The sequence below is a fragment of the Sminthopsis crassicaudata genome, chromosome 2, assembly GCF_048593235.1.
Source record: "Sminthopsis crassicaudata isolate SCR6 chromosome 2, ASM4859323v1, whole genome shotgun sequence".
NCBI lineage: Eukaryota > Metazoa > Chordata > Mammalia > Dasyuromorphia > Dasyuridae > Sminthopsis > Sminthopsis crassicaudata.
In genome coordinates, this window is record NC_133618.1 from 321,703,555 (window position 1) to 321,719,427 (window position 15,873).

The following is a 15,873-nucleotide window of genomic DNA, read 5'->3' on the forward strand; positions in this document are numbered from 1 at the left end:
TTGGGGAGTATATAGGGAGCAGGGTAAATGGAAATATTTTTACCACATTTCTGTTAAGTATGAGAAATAGATCTTCTCTGGAAGGGATCTCCAGAAACAAATATAACTTTTAACATTTTAATTCATTGAAGCATTGCCTATATCTGTAGCAACTGAAATGGTAAGAACCATTTAAACTATAACTTTTGGTCAAACCAGTTAGATATAATCTGACTCCTTGATTGACAAACTATGATTATTGAGCAGTGTGTGTGTGTCTGTGTGTGTCTGTGTGTAGATATAATCTCAGTTTAATTTTCTATTATGTGATGTTTTTTTCTCTTAAAATTCAATTTTTGAAAATTTAAAAACATGTTCTAGTATTATTCTAATGATAGCATATATTGTGGATTTCATTAGACATCATTATGAAAAAGTATTTGATTTAGAACTTTAAATCAGTTAGAATTTAGAATTGTTTGCTTTCTGACTAATGAAAATGATAAATGAAATGTTTCCTTTAAGTTTTCAGATGGCAAATATGAAGGTTGAATTATCAATTAATATTCAAGTTCTTGCGGTTGTAGCTTGTTTGAATTTAGCAAAACAGTAAGTAATATCTACCTTTGCTGTTGTGTTTTTTTCCTCTATTAAGTGAATAAATTTTCAATGTATTGTTATATAATTACATTCTAAAAAAACTTAATGTCACTATTTTTGCATGTCAAATCTGCACACTTTGTGAATACTATATGATTTCCAGATTACAAAAGAATATTGAGAAATTGAATTGAAGAATGTTGTCTTTTTAGGATGATCAAATGAGTCTCATGATAGTCTTAAACTTTTAAAGTATTGATAGTAATCATAGTATAAAATAATTTACTTAGACATCAATTAAAGTTGAGTACAATCAATCCACAGTTTACATTCATCTGGATTATTATGTGTATATCTCTTACTCATGACAAGCTAGGAGCTGAAGGAATTCTCTTAGGTTGTTTTTTTGTTTTTGTTTTTGGTTTTTGTTTTTGTTTTTTTAGAACTATTATAGGTTTTATTTCTGTTCCCCCATACCTTATTTCCCGTTAGCCATATTTACTGCCTGAAAATGCCTACTAAATCAGGACTAAGGTAGAATATGAGGAGAGAACCCAGGTAATAGATTTAGTAGGTCTACTCTGTAGCTAACTGATCTCTTTAAAAACTATTGCCATTTGCTATTTCCCTAAGGGTCCTTTCTCACCTCCAAATGAGGAAATATTTATTACTTTCCTCTAAACTGTAGACAGATTTTTCCTAAGTCTAATTTATACAAAAATCTACCAAAAAGCATCTCTTACCATTTAAAAAAGTTCCCTTAAATTTTTGTTTACTTTTTTATTTTAAATCCATAATAAACAAACAAATATTGTTGTATTATGTCTTACAGGGATAAAAAAAACCCACCACTGGTGTGGCTTTTTGTTGGAATGCTTTGTATTTATTCATTATTCTTTGCTTGGAGAGCAAATTTAGATATTTCAAAACCTCTTTTCATGGGTGTGGTAAGTTTCACAGTTATTGCCCTTCATGTAGACTTTTATAAGATTTTATTAGTTTGTTTCTTTTTGTGTGTGTGTGTTTTTTTCATCAGTTTATTTCTTTACAAGAATTTTAGAAGTAAAAATTAATTATGAGAATGTAAAATTAGATTAGGGTTATGACCTTTAACAAATTAATCACTTTATTAATAGCAAATAAATAATAAAAATAAATTCAAAATGGCTTCATTTAGTCAATTACTACCATCCCTTTTGCTTTGTTCCTATTTAAATATAATTATTTTTAGGATATGAAATTTATCTGTGCCCTCCTGAAGGAGATTGGAATCATATGATCCCCACTTCATTTCTCTTCCATTTGCATGAGCAAAAAAATTCAAGCTTCTCTTTTCCCTTTGCTTTCTTCTCATACTTTCTCCCTTGGTAACCTCAGCAGCTCCCATGAGTTTAATTGTCAGCAAAATACAGATAACTTCCAGATCTATGTCTCCAATCAAACTTTCCTGAGCTCCACTTCCATACACAGTAGGTTATTCAACTGGATAGTAATCATAGTATAAAATAATTTACTTAGACACCAATTAAAGTTGAGTACAATCAACTCAGTAGGTTCAAAGCAAGAACTCATTTTCTTTCCCATCAAAACCATCTCTTTCTTAAATTTGCCTGTCTCTGTCAAGGACATCACCATCCTTATAGTTGCCCAAGTCTACAACTTTGATACTATCTTTGATTTGTCATTCTTCCTTCCTCTGAGGGTCCATTTGATTTCCCAAATCTTTTCATTTCTACTTCTACCACTTCTCTCACATCTGATCTCCTCCAGTCATATATCTATTACCTGATTTTATTCAGTCTATCAGTCATTAAAATTAAGTGCTAAGTGCTGTCAGGCACTGGATAGGGCTCTAGGAATATAGGATTTAAGTATTTGAATAGAAAAGTTATAGGGGTAGTGAGTAAATAGGTCAGAATAATTGGTTTGAAAGACTTACATGCCAGCAAACTAACGGGGCAAAAGTAATTAGTTGTTGTGGGAAAGCATTTAAAAGATATTTGCATGTAAGGTACAATGACACCTGCTGGTCTGCTGAATATGTCACATTCATTTAATGCTCCACAGGTAGAGCGCTTCTGGATGCAGAGCAATGCGGTGGTGACTGTTCTGGCTGGCCTGGGCTTAGCTTCCTTTTCCTCACTGAGTAGAAGGATGCTGAGAAGCAGCTTTGTGTTTCATATTCTGGAATGGCTTTCAGCAGCCATTTTTGTGCTCTATCAAATTTATTCCAATTACAGGTAATAAATTAAGAGGCATTTTCAGAAAAAGTAACCAGTATTTATTTGCACAGATTTATGAAGAATACAAGTGACAGTGTGATGTAAATGTATTTCAGGCTTCGGAGATTATCTAATCTCTCTGTACTGTTTGTCATTCTTCAAAATCCCCATTTCTTATACTTATAAGATAGAGATATAAATTGTTTGGTATTGTCTCAATTTCTTTTCCTCCCTTCCTCCCTCCCTCCCTCCCTCCCTCCCTCCCTTCCTCCCTTCCTCCCTTCCTCCCTTCCTCCCTCCCTCCCTCCCTCCCTCCCTCCCTTCCTCCCTTCCTCCCTTCCTCCCTTCCTCCCTTCCTCCCTTCCTCCCTTCCTCCCTTCCTCCCTTCCTCCCTTCCTCCCTTCCTCCCTTCCTCCCTTCCTCCCTTCCTCCCTTCCTCCCTTCCTCCCTTCCTTCCTTCCTTCCTTCCTTCCTTCCTTCCTTCCTTCCTTCCTTCCTTCCTTCCTTCCTTCCTTTTTTTTGTGATTCATATGATTCACATTCAGTCTCCATAGTCCTTTCTCTGGATGGCTCTCTCCCTCACAAGTCTATTAGAACTGCCTTGAATCACTTCATTGTTGAAAAGAGCCAAACCCATCACGGTTGATCATCACATAATTTTGATACTGTGTTCCATGTACTCTTGATTCTGCTCACTTTACTTAGCAGCAGTTTTTATTCATGTAAGTCTTTCCAGGTTTTTCTGAAATCATTGGCACAATTCCTTTCAAAGGAAGACTGATTTGGGGAAGAAATTGTGTGAGAAAACGAGTCAGGCAGATAACTTTAAATACTTTGAATTCTATTTTTCATTTGTCTATGGCATGTTACATGCCCTGAATACAGGAGGAATAAATTGAAAAAAAAAAAAAAAAAAAAGCTGAAAGTTAGTGAAAGGCCAGGTATGAAGAACTTTAAAAGGCAGTATGTTTAGATAGAGCAGGAGCCAAAACAACTGGAAAGGTATGATATATACATATATATATATATATATATATATATATATATATATATATATATATATATATATATATATATATATACTCTATACTCACAGGAGCATTCATTTATAATTTCTGAAACTTGCTTGGGTAAGGGATAGGTCAGCCTTTGCATAAAGTATCAATATGTGGAGACTTAAAATAGAACCATAAATGCTTTATCAAAACAGCAATTAACTAAAAATTTAATTTTCTTTACAGATGTATTTGTTTGTTTTATAGCATTAGAGTGGTTATTTTTAAGTTATTTTAAAGAACCAAAATTAAATGTTACATTTTTTTATTATTCTGTATAATGAAACTAATATTAATTACAATTAAGTCATTTGCTCCATTTTTTGACAATGCTTCAGCTCATCCTTTTTGTTTTGTTTTGTTTTCCTGAGAAGCTTTCAGAATTCATGCCAGGTTTCCAAGTTCTAAGAAAGTTGACTTCATGATTAAAGATTCATACTGCTGTTATGGGCCACTGCAAATGCTCACTATATTAATAAAGGCAAAATAAAGTCTATGCTCATTAATTCTTATCTTTTCCTTTATTAGAGTCTATTCCCATTGCTCTCTTCCTGAACATTTGGGAAAGGGAAATAAAGGAAGCTTACAGAGAATTGATCATATTTGCCTTTGGGGAAAAGTTCATAGAATTTGTATTTTAAGAAAATAAGGAAATTTCTTTTTATAATTTGAATATTCCCCAATAAATAAATGGGAATTATGTAAAACTATGCAAAATTCCAAATTAAATTAGAAGTCTTATTGCAGTCAGTGTTGTCTTGCTTTAGGAATCCACCTGTTCTTTTGCTTTCAAGGAGTTAATATACCTTTAGAGTTGAAACAGTAAACTCTTTTCAGTAACAGACTTTGGCCCCCTCCTTGACATCTTTTCAAGTGGTATTTTAAATCTGGATATCATCTCTACCTTGGATTATTAATGTTAGAGTACTTTCTGTGGATTATATAGAAAAAGGGGAAGAGAGTGTCATGTATAACTATAGTAAAACTTTTTAAAAAGATATTTTGTCCTTTTTATTTAGTGTTTGTGACCAAAGCACTAACTATGTCATTGATAAATTTGCAAAGAACCTTCTGTTCTCTATGCCTCATGATGCAATCATCTTACTCAGAGGAGATTTGCCTGGGAATTCTCTTCGTTATTTGCATTACTGTGAAGGTCTGAGGCCTGATATTTCACTGGTGGATCAGGAAGTAAGTATACCAAAAATATACTAAGCATATTATAATTTTAATTTAAAAAAATTCATGCAGATTTTATTTTTTGTGAAATAGATTTTATTTTTGTGAAGATAAAATTTTCATGAACAATGTAATAATTGGAATGTGGTTTGATATTCAGGTCAATCAATGTTATTCTGTGAAATATGAACCTCCCAGATTATTTTTTAGGATTATCCGATATAGTATGATCATCATCACTATTAATGAGCACATAAAATTCAGGCCTTAGGTCAGAAAGATGGAAACTATTCTGTGCTTTCTCAGGTCCATTTATACTTTTCAATGTCTATAAATGAATTTATGCAGCTATTAATTGTTTTTGTTCACTTGATTTTTTTTTTAGGAACCTTAAATTAAGTATGAAGTTATTTATGATTTTTCTGGCAGATGTTGACTTATGAGTGGTATTTACCTAAGATGGCTAAGCATTTACCAGGTATCTACTTTCCTGGGAACCGATGGAATCCTGTGGAAGGAATATTACCTAGTGGAATGGTCATGTTTAATCTTTATCATTTCCTCAAAGTAAATAAACAGTAAGCATTCCTTTCATGTAATAGCTTTTCTAAAATCTTTAAGCTTTTCAAAATTGTTTATGTAGCAGCTGTGCCTCATCCAAAAGAACAATTTTCTACACTGATTTCCCTGTCACTGGTGAGATTATCTTTGTAATTAAATTGAATATCTGTGCAGAAATAAGGCTAGGCAGAAATAAATGTTATTTTTCTGAGTGAAGTAAAAATAAAGACAGATTAGCAAGAATGGCATATGAGATCTTAGCACAATTGAGGGAAATTAGAGATGTGCCTGCCTACTTGAAATCTTTGTGGGTGGATAGCGAACAATTAGTTTCCCATTGATGAACACCATGGACACCTTTTTAATGTAAAGCAAATGTTTTCCAGGAATAATCATTGCACAAAAATAGCCTAAGATTTTTAAAAATAAGAGGAAGTATTTTTATGACTTAAAAAAGCAACTATAGTTGTAGTAGCTGAGAGAAATGAGAGTTGTCAACCCCCATACTTTTAGCCATATAGTATTAGCTAAGTAGAGCAATGGCACTATGTGTTTGTCCTTTTTTTTTTTTTTTTTTTTTTTGAAAGACTGGATTTTTCATGAATCTGGTGGTGGAAACTTAAGTGGATTGTTAATATATTTAAGCATTTGTTTTCTGTAAAGGTATCCTGAGGAATCCCTTGGATTTTCAAAGTAAAATAGATGAAAGCAAAGTGATGGTGTTGTGGATATTCAAAATCATAACTAAAATTTTTAATAGCTTAAATAGTTAAAATAGTTTAATAGTTAATAATATATTATTGTTGAGAATGAAAGGTATGAAATGAATATCTGCTAAAAATAAATGCTTTCTGAGAGCAATGTTCAATATTTTCTAGTTTTATTAATGAGGAACCATGACAATATCAAAATTAGACAGTGGTTGCCATCTTTTGTTCTTAAATTAGTAAGAACTAAAAGGAACTATTAAAAAATATACTGCCATTATATCTTTGAATGATTTTATATCAAAAATCTCAATATCATATCATGGTTCAATAAATATTGGATTAAACTAGCAAAAGTTTATTTCCATAGAACCTAACTTAAAAACAGCTATGATGAATCTCTAAAAATTAGGATAAAAAAACCACACTCAGTAACAAGCTCCATAAATGGTTAAAAAAAAAAAAAAAAAAAAAAAAAAAAGCACTAAGTAATAAAATTTTTTAAATTAAGTTTTTAAACTCATTACTAGAAATTTTTCATGTTCTGTTTCCCAATTTGATTTTTCCAGCCTAATCTGGCTTCCTATACCTATCTATGAAATGAAAATTTAGTGTCAAAACATACATGTGAAGGTATATATATATATATATGTACCATAAAGATTTTTCTCTTATCTTTCCATGATGGTTATAACATTAGAAGACATGCTTTCCCCTTTGTCATTTTTTTTTTACACTCAGCTGAGTTTTTTTTTTTCCCTAAAGAAATTCTGAATGAAACTGAATAGCTTATAAATATTATAAGTAACAGTGGACTGTGTTATGAGTAGTATAAATTTAATATTTAGATCCTAGAACATAACTTAAAAATAAATCACTTTTATTTTCAATAGCAAAGAAACATTTGTTTGCATAGGACTTCATGAAGGTGACCCTACTTGGAAAAAGAACTATTCACTCTGGCCATGGGGTTCTTGTGACAAATTGGTTTCTTCAGAGATTGTTTTCAACCCTGAGGAATGGATAAAACTTACTAAAAATATATATAATTGGACCGAAGAATATGGAAGGTATGAACAATTTACATTTTCTTTAGGTGGTTGTTTTTGTATATCTGTAATAATCATAAATATTGGCATATTTTGTATTTTTCATTCAACCAACATAAAACTTGGATCTATGTCATATAGTGATAAAAGGATTCATCCAATCAATCTTTACCTTCAGAGTTCCATATTTCTAGTTTAGTCTGAAATGAAATATCCAACTTGGCCTTTATTACTAAAAAAAAAATGCAGTTTAGAAAGTTATACTTAGGAACCTAAAAACCCCATTTTAGAAGAGCTTTCATTTGATGACAACTTTGTCTTCATGAGAACCATCAGTGATCTAGAAGAAAGGCTAGAAACTGATGTTTCTAGCTGCAATAAACAAGAATTATATAAGAAGCAGGATGAAGATGTGGGTACTTTCCAAGGAAATATAGTTTTGAGGGCTATTTACTCCTTGTATAAAAAGTCTGGCTTTTCACTTTGGAGGACAGAGCAACAGTTGTAAATCAGAATATCAGGGCAAAAAAAAAATTGATTGGGATGAAAATGATGACACAAGGTTCCAAAAAAGTATAGAGCCAAGTGGCTTGGCTTTTCTCTGTGCTGATATAGCTTAGAGAATGGAATTGAAAGCAGCAGCAGGAGCATATGTTTATATATGGGACCTTTCTTTCTGCTGGGAACTGCAGATCAAGGAGCATAGACATTTTAATCAGTTGGTTAGACTTTAGTCAGTGGATTAAAATGGCTAGATCAGTTTATAACTTATCTTTGCCCCAAATCCTTCCAACATTGACTATTTCTTTTGTCACCTTAGCCAATTTTCTGGTTATACCTCAGAATTATTTTGAATTGTACTTCTTTTATTAGTGATTGGGAGTAATTTTTCAGATGTTGTTGATAGTTTGCTGTTTTTCTCTTGAAAACTATTTGTTCCTATCATTTGACCAATTATCCATTGGGAAATGGCTTAGTTTTGCATATTTGTATGAATTTTCTATATATTTTGAGTATTAAATCCTTATTAGAGATATTTGATTAAATATTATTTCATAATTAATAGTTTCTCTTGTCTTTGCTGCATTGATTTTTTTCTGAAAAAGTTTTTAATTTCAGAATTAATAATCAGAATTACTTGTTTTTTTTCTATGATTGTTCTGTTCTTTTATTGGTTAAAAATTTCCTCCTAGCTACAGGTGTAAAAGGCGCCTGATCTGCTCCATCTAGATTTTAATATATAATCTATTTTCTTGTATTGGGACACTGTGTCATAGAGACAATACATCATTAACATTTTATGTAAATGCAGAAACAAATTACCTTTTTTCTAATTATAGGTTTGACCTATCTTCTTGGGAAGCTGTAGCTAATGAAGAAATGTGGCAAGCAAGGTGATTCTGCATTTGTATACACTAATAATTTTAATGTGTTTTGAATAATATAAAGAAGTGACTGGATAGTACATTTTATCCTGAATGGTAATAGTGAAACTTTGTTTAATTAATAGAGCCAAGAAGGCAGAATTTTGTGAGTACACTTTCAACCTTTGAGACACATTGTAGAGTTTTGAAATCCACTTACTCTTGGTGTTTTTCAGTTTTTCCTTCATGTCAATAGGAAATTTTATATTGATCAGTACTCTCTGGCAACTGAAACATAGGAGTATTGATACTTATTTTTAAAATTTGAATTCATCTTTTTTAATCCTCTTCCTATCTTGGAATCATGATGTCCATTTTCAGGTAATCACTATCCTCTCAGTCTTCTATTCTTGAATCCTGATAGTTATCTTTGACTCAACTCTCTTTCCTTATCCCCTACATCTAGTCATTTGCCAAATCCTGACAACTGCACCATTTCTCTTATTTTCCTTTATTTTTATTTTATTAATAATTTCTTCTGAATTGAATATTTTTACAAGTTAACAGTCTAATAATAGGGGCAAAAAGAGGCAAAAGTATATCATGTATTTAATTACTTAGTCCTAATTTGTAACCAATGCATTAAACTTCGGGGAGAGCCAAACACAATAAGTATGCAGATCCTTATTTGTCTTGTTTTGTTTGCTTTGAGATTTGGAAGATTCAATTGTATAAAAAGTGTATTCCACCTTTGGAGAACAAACTTTCATATTTGAAAAAGTAGGTAGATGTTATTTATAATGAAGTCTGAGACACTGATTATTTGACAAGTATTCTTCTTATGCTACTTTTATGGAATACAATTTATTTGGAGGAGGAAATTGTTTTTGTTTTTTGTTTTGTTTTGAGGCTAGGATTAAGTGACTTGCCTAGGGTCACACAGCTAGGAAGTGTTAAGTATCTGAGACCAGATTTGAACTCTGGTCCTCCTGAATTCAAGGCTGGTGCTCTATCCACTGCACTACCTAGCTGCTCCCGGAAATTGTTTTTAATAGCCAATTTGATTTTATTAGATGGCATTTCAACTTAAACTTCCATAATGATGAAAAATTTAATATTAGTACACAGAAAATATGGTTTGTACAATAATTAACTGTAGGATAGTTTTCCAATTTGCTTTGAATGTGAATGCTATATTATTATATTATTTTATTTTGATTTTATTTACATGTATTTTCTTTTCTAGGATGAAAACAGCATTTTTTATCTTTAATCTTGCTGAAACTGCTAATGTACCTACAAATATGAAAGTACAACTTTATGCTCTTGCATATGATGTATGTAATTTTATAAAACATTTTTTGTTTGGGAATGGTCACTTGGGGAACTTATAGAAAATAATTTATTCTTTTCTCTGGCCTTTATAGAGTGGTAAACTTAAATAGACAAATACTTAAATGTATTATTTACAAAACAATTTATGAGCATCAAGTGAATATAAAGATCAAATCCTAACAAACAAATTTTCTTCTTATCTTGTTTATCTGGACTTATATACTATTGACTGTGAATGTAAAATTAATTGTTATTTTAAAATAATACAATATGGTGGTAATAGCTAGATTCCTAGGGTTGGGCTAACTGATGCCCCAGGAAACATGGCTACACTAATATTAGTCCAGCCTCTTTGTGATTAGAATATGGAGGACAGAGGAGGACCTTCCTACAGCTATGATATTTATTTAAAAGTCTTTCTGAGGAACCATAGAAATCTGAGTCAAGACTTTCTTAGCTTAAGTGTTCTAGGAATCTGCCTTATAGGAATAGAAGATATCTTGACCATACAGATTCACAGAACTAGAAGTGGAAGATTATGGTATTCCCTATTTTCTGTAGGAACAACTGTAAATCTTCTTAGGTAGGATATATGGTCAAGTGCTCAGATTAAGAGGATAATATGTTCTTTTGACTTCTAACCACCAATTGAAGGATTATGTGCCCAATTGTAAGCAGTGGCTCATTGTCAATCTCACATCCAATATATGATATAATGTGAAACACGGGAAAGTAGAGTGACTTGAAAGTCAGTAGATGTCCTGAAATTGTTGTTTGTTTTTTCAAATGATTTATTCAAAAGTCATGTCTTTTAATTTTAGGTCCCTTTTTTTCCCCCAACAACCACACTGTGTTCTGGTTTCATCTTTGCCTGACCATAAGCTACTTGAGGATAGGGATTGTTTAATTTTTGTCTTTGTATCCCCAGTGCCCAGTTCATCCCTAGCACATAGAAAATAGTGACTTACATCTTTGTTTAGTGAGTGTATTATCAAATAGGTATTAGATAATCTCTCTGAACTTCCATCTTAAGTAATTTACTAATTTACTAAAGACTTAAATAATTTATAAGATTTCCTTCATTAAAATTTTATGTTTCTTTGAAAAACAAGTGGCAGGATTATATTATGCCCAGTGCTATTTGTCATGTCAGTAAACTGATCCATGGCTAGTTAACTTACTTGGTTAAATTATTGAAACTCTGATCATATGTTTGATACCACTTTGGACCAGCCAGATTTGCTCTGTTTTATAATTAAAAGTCTAGTCCTATCTATTTGTTCTCAAGTGTGTGTTCACACTGCTGTGTAAAACAATGGGAACGGTTGAGTACACATCATGCCTGTTGCCTTTACTGGGAAGATTATTCATAACAAATGTTTTATTGATGGTGAATCAGCAGTAGCATTATATATAAAGGATAGTATGATTATTTATGATGACCCAGATGAAAAAGTGATAATCTATAGAAGTCATACTTGTTAAGTTTACAGGCTAAGACAAACCATGGTAGATGATCAGCATCTTAGAAACTTGGATTCAAATTCAGAGTACTTACTATATTGAAAATGTCAGAAACATCAGAATATGTAATAACACTTAGGAACAAACTAACTCTCCAGATACACAATGAGAAATAATAACTGGCTTCAAATGATATATATGGTAAATTTCAGTAAATCTCAAAAAAAAAAAGGAAATCATAAACATTCAGCAAAAGTTAATTAAAAAGAACAGTATGGCATGTTGATGGTATAGCAGAGCTCACAGCATATAGAACTTGAGTTGTTAATTTTCTTGAAGTTGGTGATTTTTTAAATTGTAAAAAGTTCATGAAAATGGAGCACAAATGCTAAGGGGGGAAGCCTATATAAAAAGTTAGAGGAACTTCCATTATTTTACCTAGAAAAGAAAAGATAAAAGTTTACAAAATAGTGGTCTTCATGTATAGGAATCTATATAGTAACCATTTTGACTTGCACTGCTTGAAAACTAGAAGAAATGGGCTAAGGGTTTAAGTTAGCTGTGAGAAGCAGCCTTCAATCAATCTTCAATTCTAATGTTGAATATTACAATAACTTATCAAAAGTGGTTTGTAGAAATCCTTTTTCTTGCATAAGTCCTTAGTTGGTCTAGTCTGGCTTAGGGTAAGTAAACATAATCTGTTAAGGTCCCTTCCTTCCCAGTAATTCTGTGAACATTGCCCTATGAAAAAATAACATCTCATTGGCAAAAGTATTTTGCTCTATACTTGGAGCCAGTCTAATGATAAGTTCAAGCTCTTGGTAAATCTAAATATTAACATGGAGGACTTTGCTTTTTGCAGATTTCTATTTGACATTTTGTTTGTTAGATTTTGGTGGTGCTTTTCTTCCAGTTTCCTCTGGGAAACCCAATTATGTGAAATCTATTGTATCTCCCAATAGACATAATATCTCTGATGCTTAAAATCTTGAATGTCTGAAGGGAAAATAACTCACTTAGAGTTAGAAGATAGTATCAACCAGGAGCTTTAAAAAATATAAACTTATTACTTTAAAGAAGACATAAATTTGAATGTTGTACTTAAAAGATAATATTAAAATTGTGAGTTTGTTGAAAGCTAATATGGGAATATGCTTTAAAAAAAAACAACCACATTAAAAAAATAAACCAACTGTAAAGGATATTTTTTTTCCTCTAACAGCTAAATTTAGAGTCTCCAACCTTTCTGCCTGTTGAGTAAATAGCTTTCCATGAATTACAGCTAAATCTCTTTCCCAGAACATCTTTCTGGAGGAAGAGCATTCTGTTCTAACACAGTGTGCCTTAGATTTCCCCCAGCAGTATCCTAAAAATCCCAGAAGCAGTTTTATATGAAACATATTTGCCACCTGTTAATGTGACAATTACAGTAACATCTTCACATTTTCTGCATCATGCAGCAAATATTATATTTTATTGGTTTCTTGACTGTTGATATGTGTGTTATTTAGGTTTTCTGTTTTTTTTAAGCTTAGGAATTCTTCTAAAATGAAATATTAAATATGCACTTTTTTCAGCTATATAAGGAAATTATATATCTACAAAAGAGACATCCAGTAAATTGGCACAAGAATTATGCCATTGCGTGTGAAAGAATGCTTCGTTTTCATGAAATCGATGTGAACCCTGAAGTCCTGTTATCTGAGACAATCAAACATTTCCACCTCTATGTGGAGAAAGTGCAGGATGATCCTCAGCGGGCTGACATTTTAGAGGCTCTTAGGCACCTCAGAAGGGAACTGCAAGAACTGAAAAAGACCAAAAGAGTCTGAGGCAGCAATATTTGTTTAAAAAAAAAAAAAGTGCCTGTCATCTTACTTCGTGTTCCTAAGGCCTAAGGAATGTTCAACTTTTCTTTCTGTTCTTAAAATGAATTTTTTTAAGGAAGCAGAAATGCCAAGTAACTTCTAGAAACGATGAAAATAGTAATGTGGCAGTGTGCCTTAAGACAGAAATGTTCCCTATGTCTTTTAGTGATGAAGGTAGAACCACATGGAAAATTGTTCTGTATTATAAAAAATGAGGATTTCAGAGAAATTTGCTGGAAAATTTTGTTAAAATAATCATGCAGAAAATTATTCTATATTTTATGGGAATGTAAGGTAAAATTAACATTTTTCTTATTTTCATATCCTTTAATTTACTAATATACAACTCAGGAAACTTGTTTCCTGTGACCAACTTGACAAGGTTACATATTTAAAAGGAAATCCTAAAACTTTTCTGTTTCTTGCCTGTAGATGTTGAACAGAAATGAGTCAACAGGAAACATCCCCCCCCTTTTTTTCTCAAATCACTAAATTGTTTGCACAAAACTTCTGCAGCTCTATGCTAAATCCTAGTCTGATGAAATGCTGATAAACATACAGTTGTTATTGTCTTATTTTAGGTTGTGCTTTCAGATTATCAAATAAGTAAAACTGATTTGATCTTTACTTGTCTCAGTTGCATGGATTGTTTGGCACTTTCCCCTTTTCCTAGTTATTTTAATATTTTTGTTTAATCTTTATTTGTATTCACAGGCATACCAGATAGTCCCAGTAACTAGTAGACTCATACTGCCAAAAAAAGAAACGATTATATAAATTCTGTTACAACCATCTTCTATAGATATTACTAAAGAGAACATACTAAGAAATGCAAATAATGGTTCTTTATTTTATTATGACAGTTAATTAATAGCAACCTGTTTTAATGAATAAAGTCACTTAGAGTCCTTCAGCACTTCCTAAGTAGAGGCCAGAATCGGTAGGGATTCTCTCTCCCCCCCCCCCCCCACAATTGTATAGCTCTTAGACTCCAAGCACTATATAGGCCCCTGTATAGAAATGCTCACTAATGAAGAGGGAGGGCTAGAAGCTTGTCTGCATTCAAAGATCACTGGTGAGTCATTCAGCAAGAAAAGGCCCCTTACTAGGAATAGTCACAGTTCCGTGGCATTGTACTAGCAAAAGGGTCTGATCAAAGGTCTCCTGTGGAGCTTGCATGGTTCCCTTTCATACTACGACCATAATTAAAACCACTAATTCTCTTTTAAAATGCTGCAGGATGCCATGTAGGCATCTGTCTGGAGTGTCCTTTGTGATGTCATAAGCTGTTAAGGACCAGTGCCGAGGGCTTTTGAGTAAAATGCCAGTCATGAAGGTGCTTCAAGACAAGGGTGCCTCTAAAGGCTTGACAGGGCCTTGACTGCACAATTCGAGCTGAATTTGCCCCCTTGTCAGCTGCCAGTAAATAAATCTCAAAGGGGGAAAAGCTGAAGTTTCATTACCTGATCCATGGGGCTTTGTTGGTTTTGGCATCACACAGGGGAAGCTCTTGCCCCTCCATTCTGTGGATTTGAAGATGTCCATTGGAGCCTGCAGAGCCTGGATAGGGTTCAGAGCAGAACCTTTTGAAGAGTGTCAATAGTTGTAACAGTTCAGCTGTTAGGAAGACAAATAAATGGAGGAGCTCATTAATCCGCTTTTGGCTCTCAGTGCCTTTTGCCCTTTTATCACAGCCCTATTAGGCTCCTACTCATCTTGAACCAGAAAAAAATGAATTGAAGTTGTTGAGTACTAATTGGCAAAGACTTTTAATCATGGGCCAAGAACTTTCACTGACTTGAAAGTAACTTCTCCACAGGGAGGAACCTAAAATCTGGTTTACCCTAAAACAAAAACCAGTTGGAGTTCAGTGTAGTATAAAAATTTAAGGAAGCATTGATAAATTGTCTAAGTTTATCCACTTGAAAGAAATTATGTACAGGATTATAATTTATGCTGTTTTTTAAAAGCAGAAATACAGTTTTAAAACTTATTTTCTTGGAACTCATTGTCATTATTGGCTTGAATGTGAAGATGATGTTTATATTTGATGTGTGGATATCAAGGAATGTTTTCTGTTTTCACTGTAAGGAATGATAAATAAAGGCCATGTTTTGTGGATATCTTGCTATTTTGGGGTATATGATGTTTTATCTAATAATTGCAGTTATATTTACAATATCTGACAAATAGACATGTAGCAAAGAGAAAGAAACGACTTTTATAATATGAGATGATAAAAAGTAAGATACACTTCAGTGATTTGGCACCTTTGGCATATAGTAAAAGGTGATTGGTATCTGGGTAGGGGATTAGGCTTCATTCCCAGTTGTAATACTTGGAAGAGTTCCATATTATTTTATAAAGTTGAGCAAATTGCTTTTGTTTTCCCCAGTTCGTCTTTTCTCTCCCACTATATCTTTAATGCTGCAAAATCTGACAAAGGAGACTTTTCCATAGTTTACTACCCCCTATATTTTAGGAAAGTGA

At 32.5% G+C, this 15,873-nt stretch overlaps 1 protein-coding gene across 1 annotated transcript in view; it reads left to right on the forward strand.

Annotated features, from left to right (window-relative positions):
* The window catches only part of TMEM260 (transmembrane protein 260), a 109,820-nt gene extending 95,671 nt beyond the window's left edge, over positions 1 to 14,149 (forward strand). The window contains exons 8-16 of the mRNA XM_074290210.1: positions 505 to 588; positions 1,412 to 1,526; positions 2,647 to 2,819; positions 4,876 to 5,047; positions 5,465 to 5,613; positions 7,197 to 7,373; positions 8,693 to 8,746; positions 9,963 to 10,053; positions 13,093 to 14,149. Of these exons, the coding sequence (XP_074146311.1) occupies positions 505 to 588; positions 1,412 to 1,526; positions 2,647 to 2,819; positions 4,876 to 5,047; positions 5,465 to 5,613; positions 7,197 to 7,373; positions 8,693 to 8,746; positions 9,963 to 10,053; positions 13,093 to 13,347 (1,270 nt within the window). The 3' untranslated portion in view covers positions 13,348 to 14,149. The remainder of the gene's footprint in view (positions 1 to 504; positions 589 to 1,411; positions 1,527 to 2,646; positions 2,820 to 4,875; positions 5,048 to 5,464; positions 5,614 to 7,196; positions 7,374 to 8,692; positions 8,747 to 9,962; positions 10,054 to 13,092) is intronic.
* Positions 14,150 to 15,873: the final 1,724 nt, after the last annotated feature.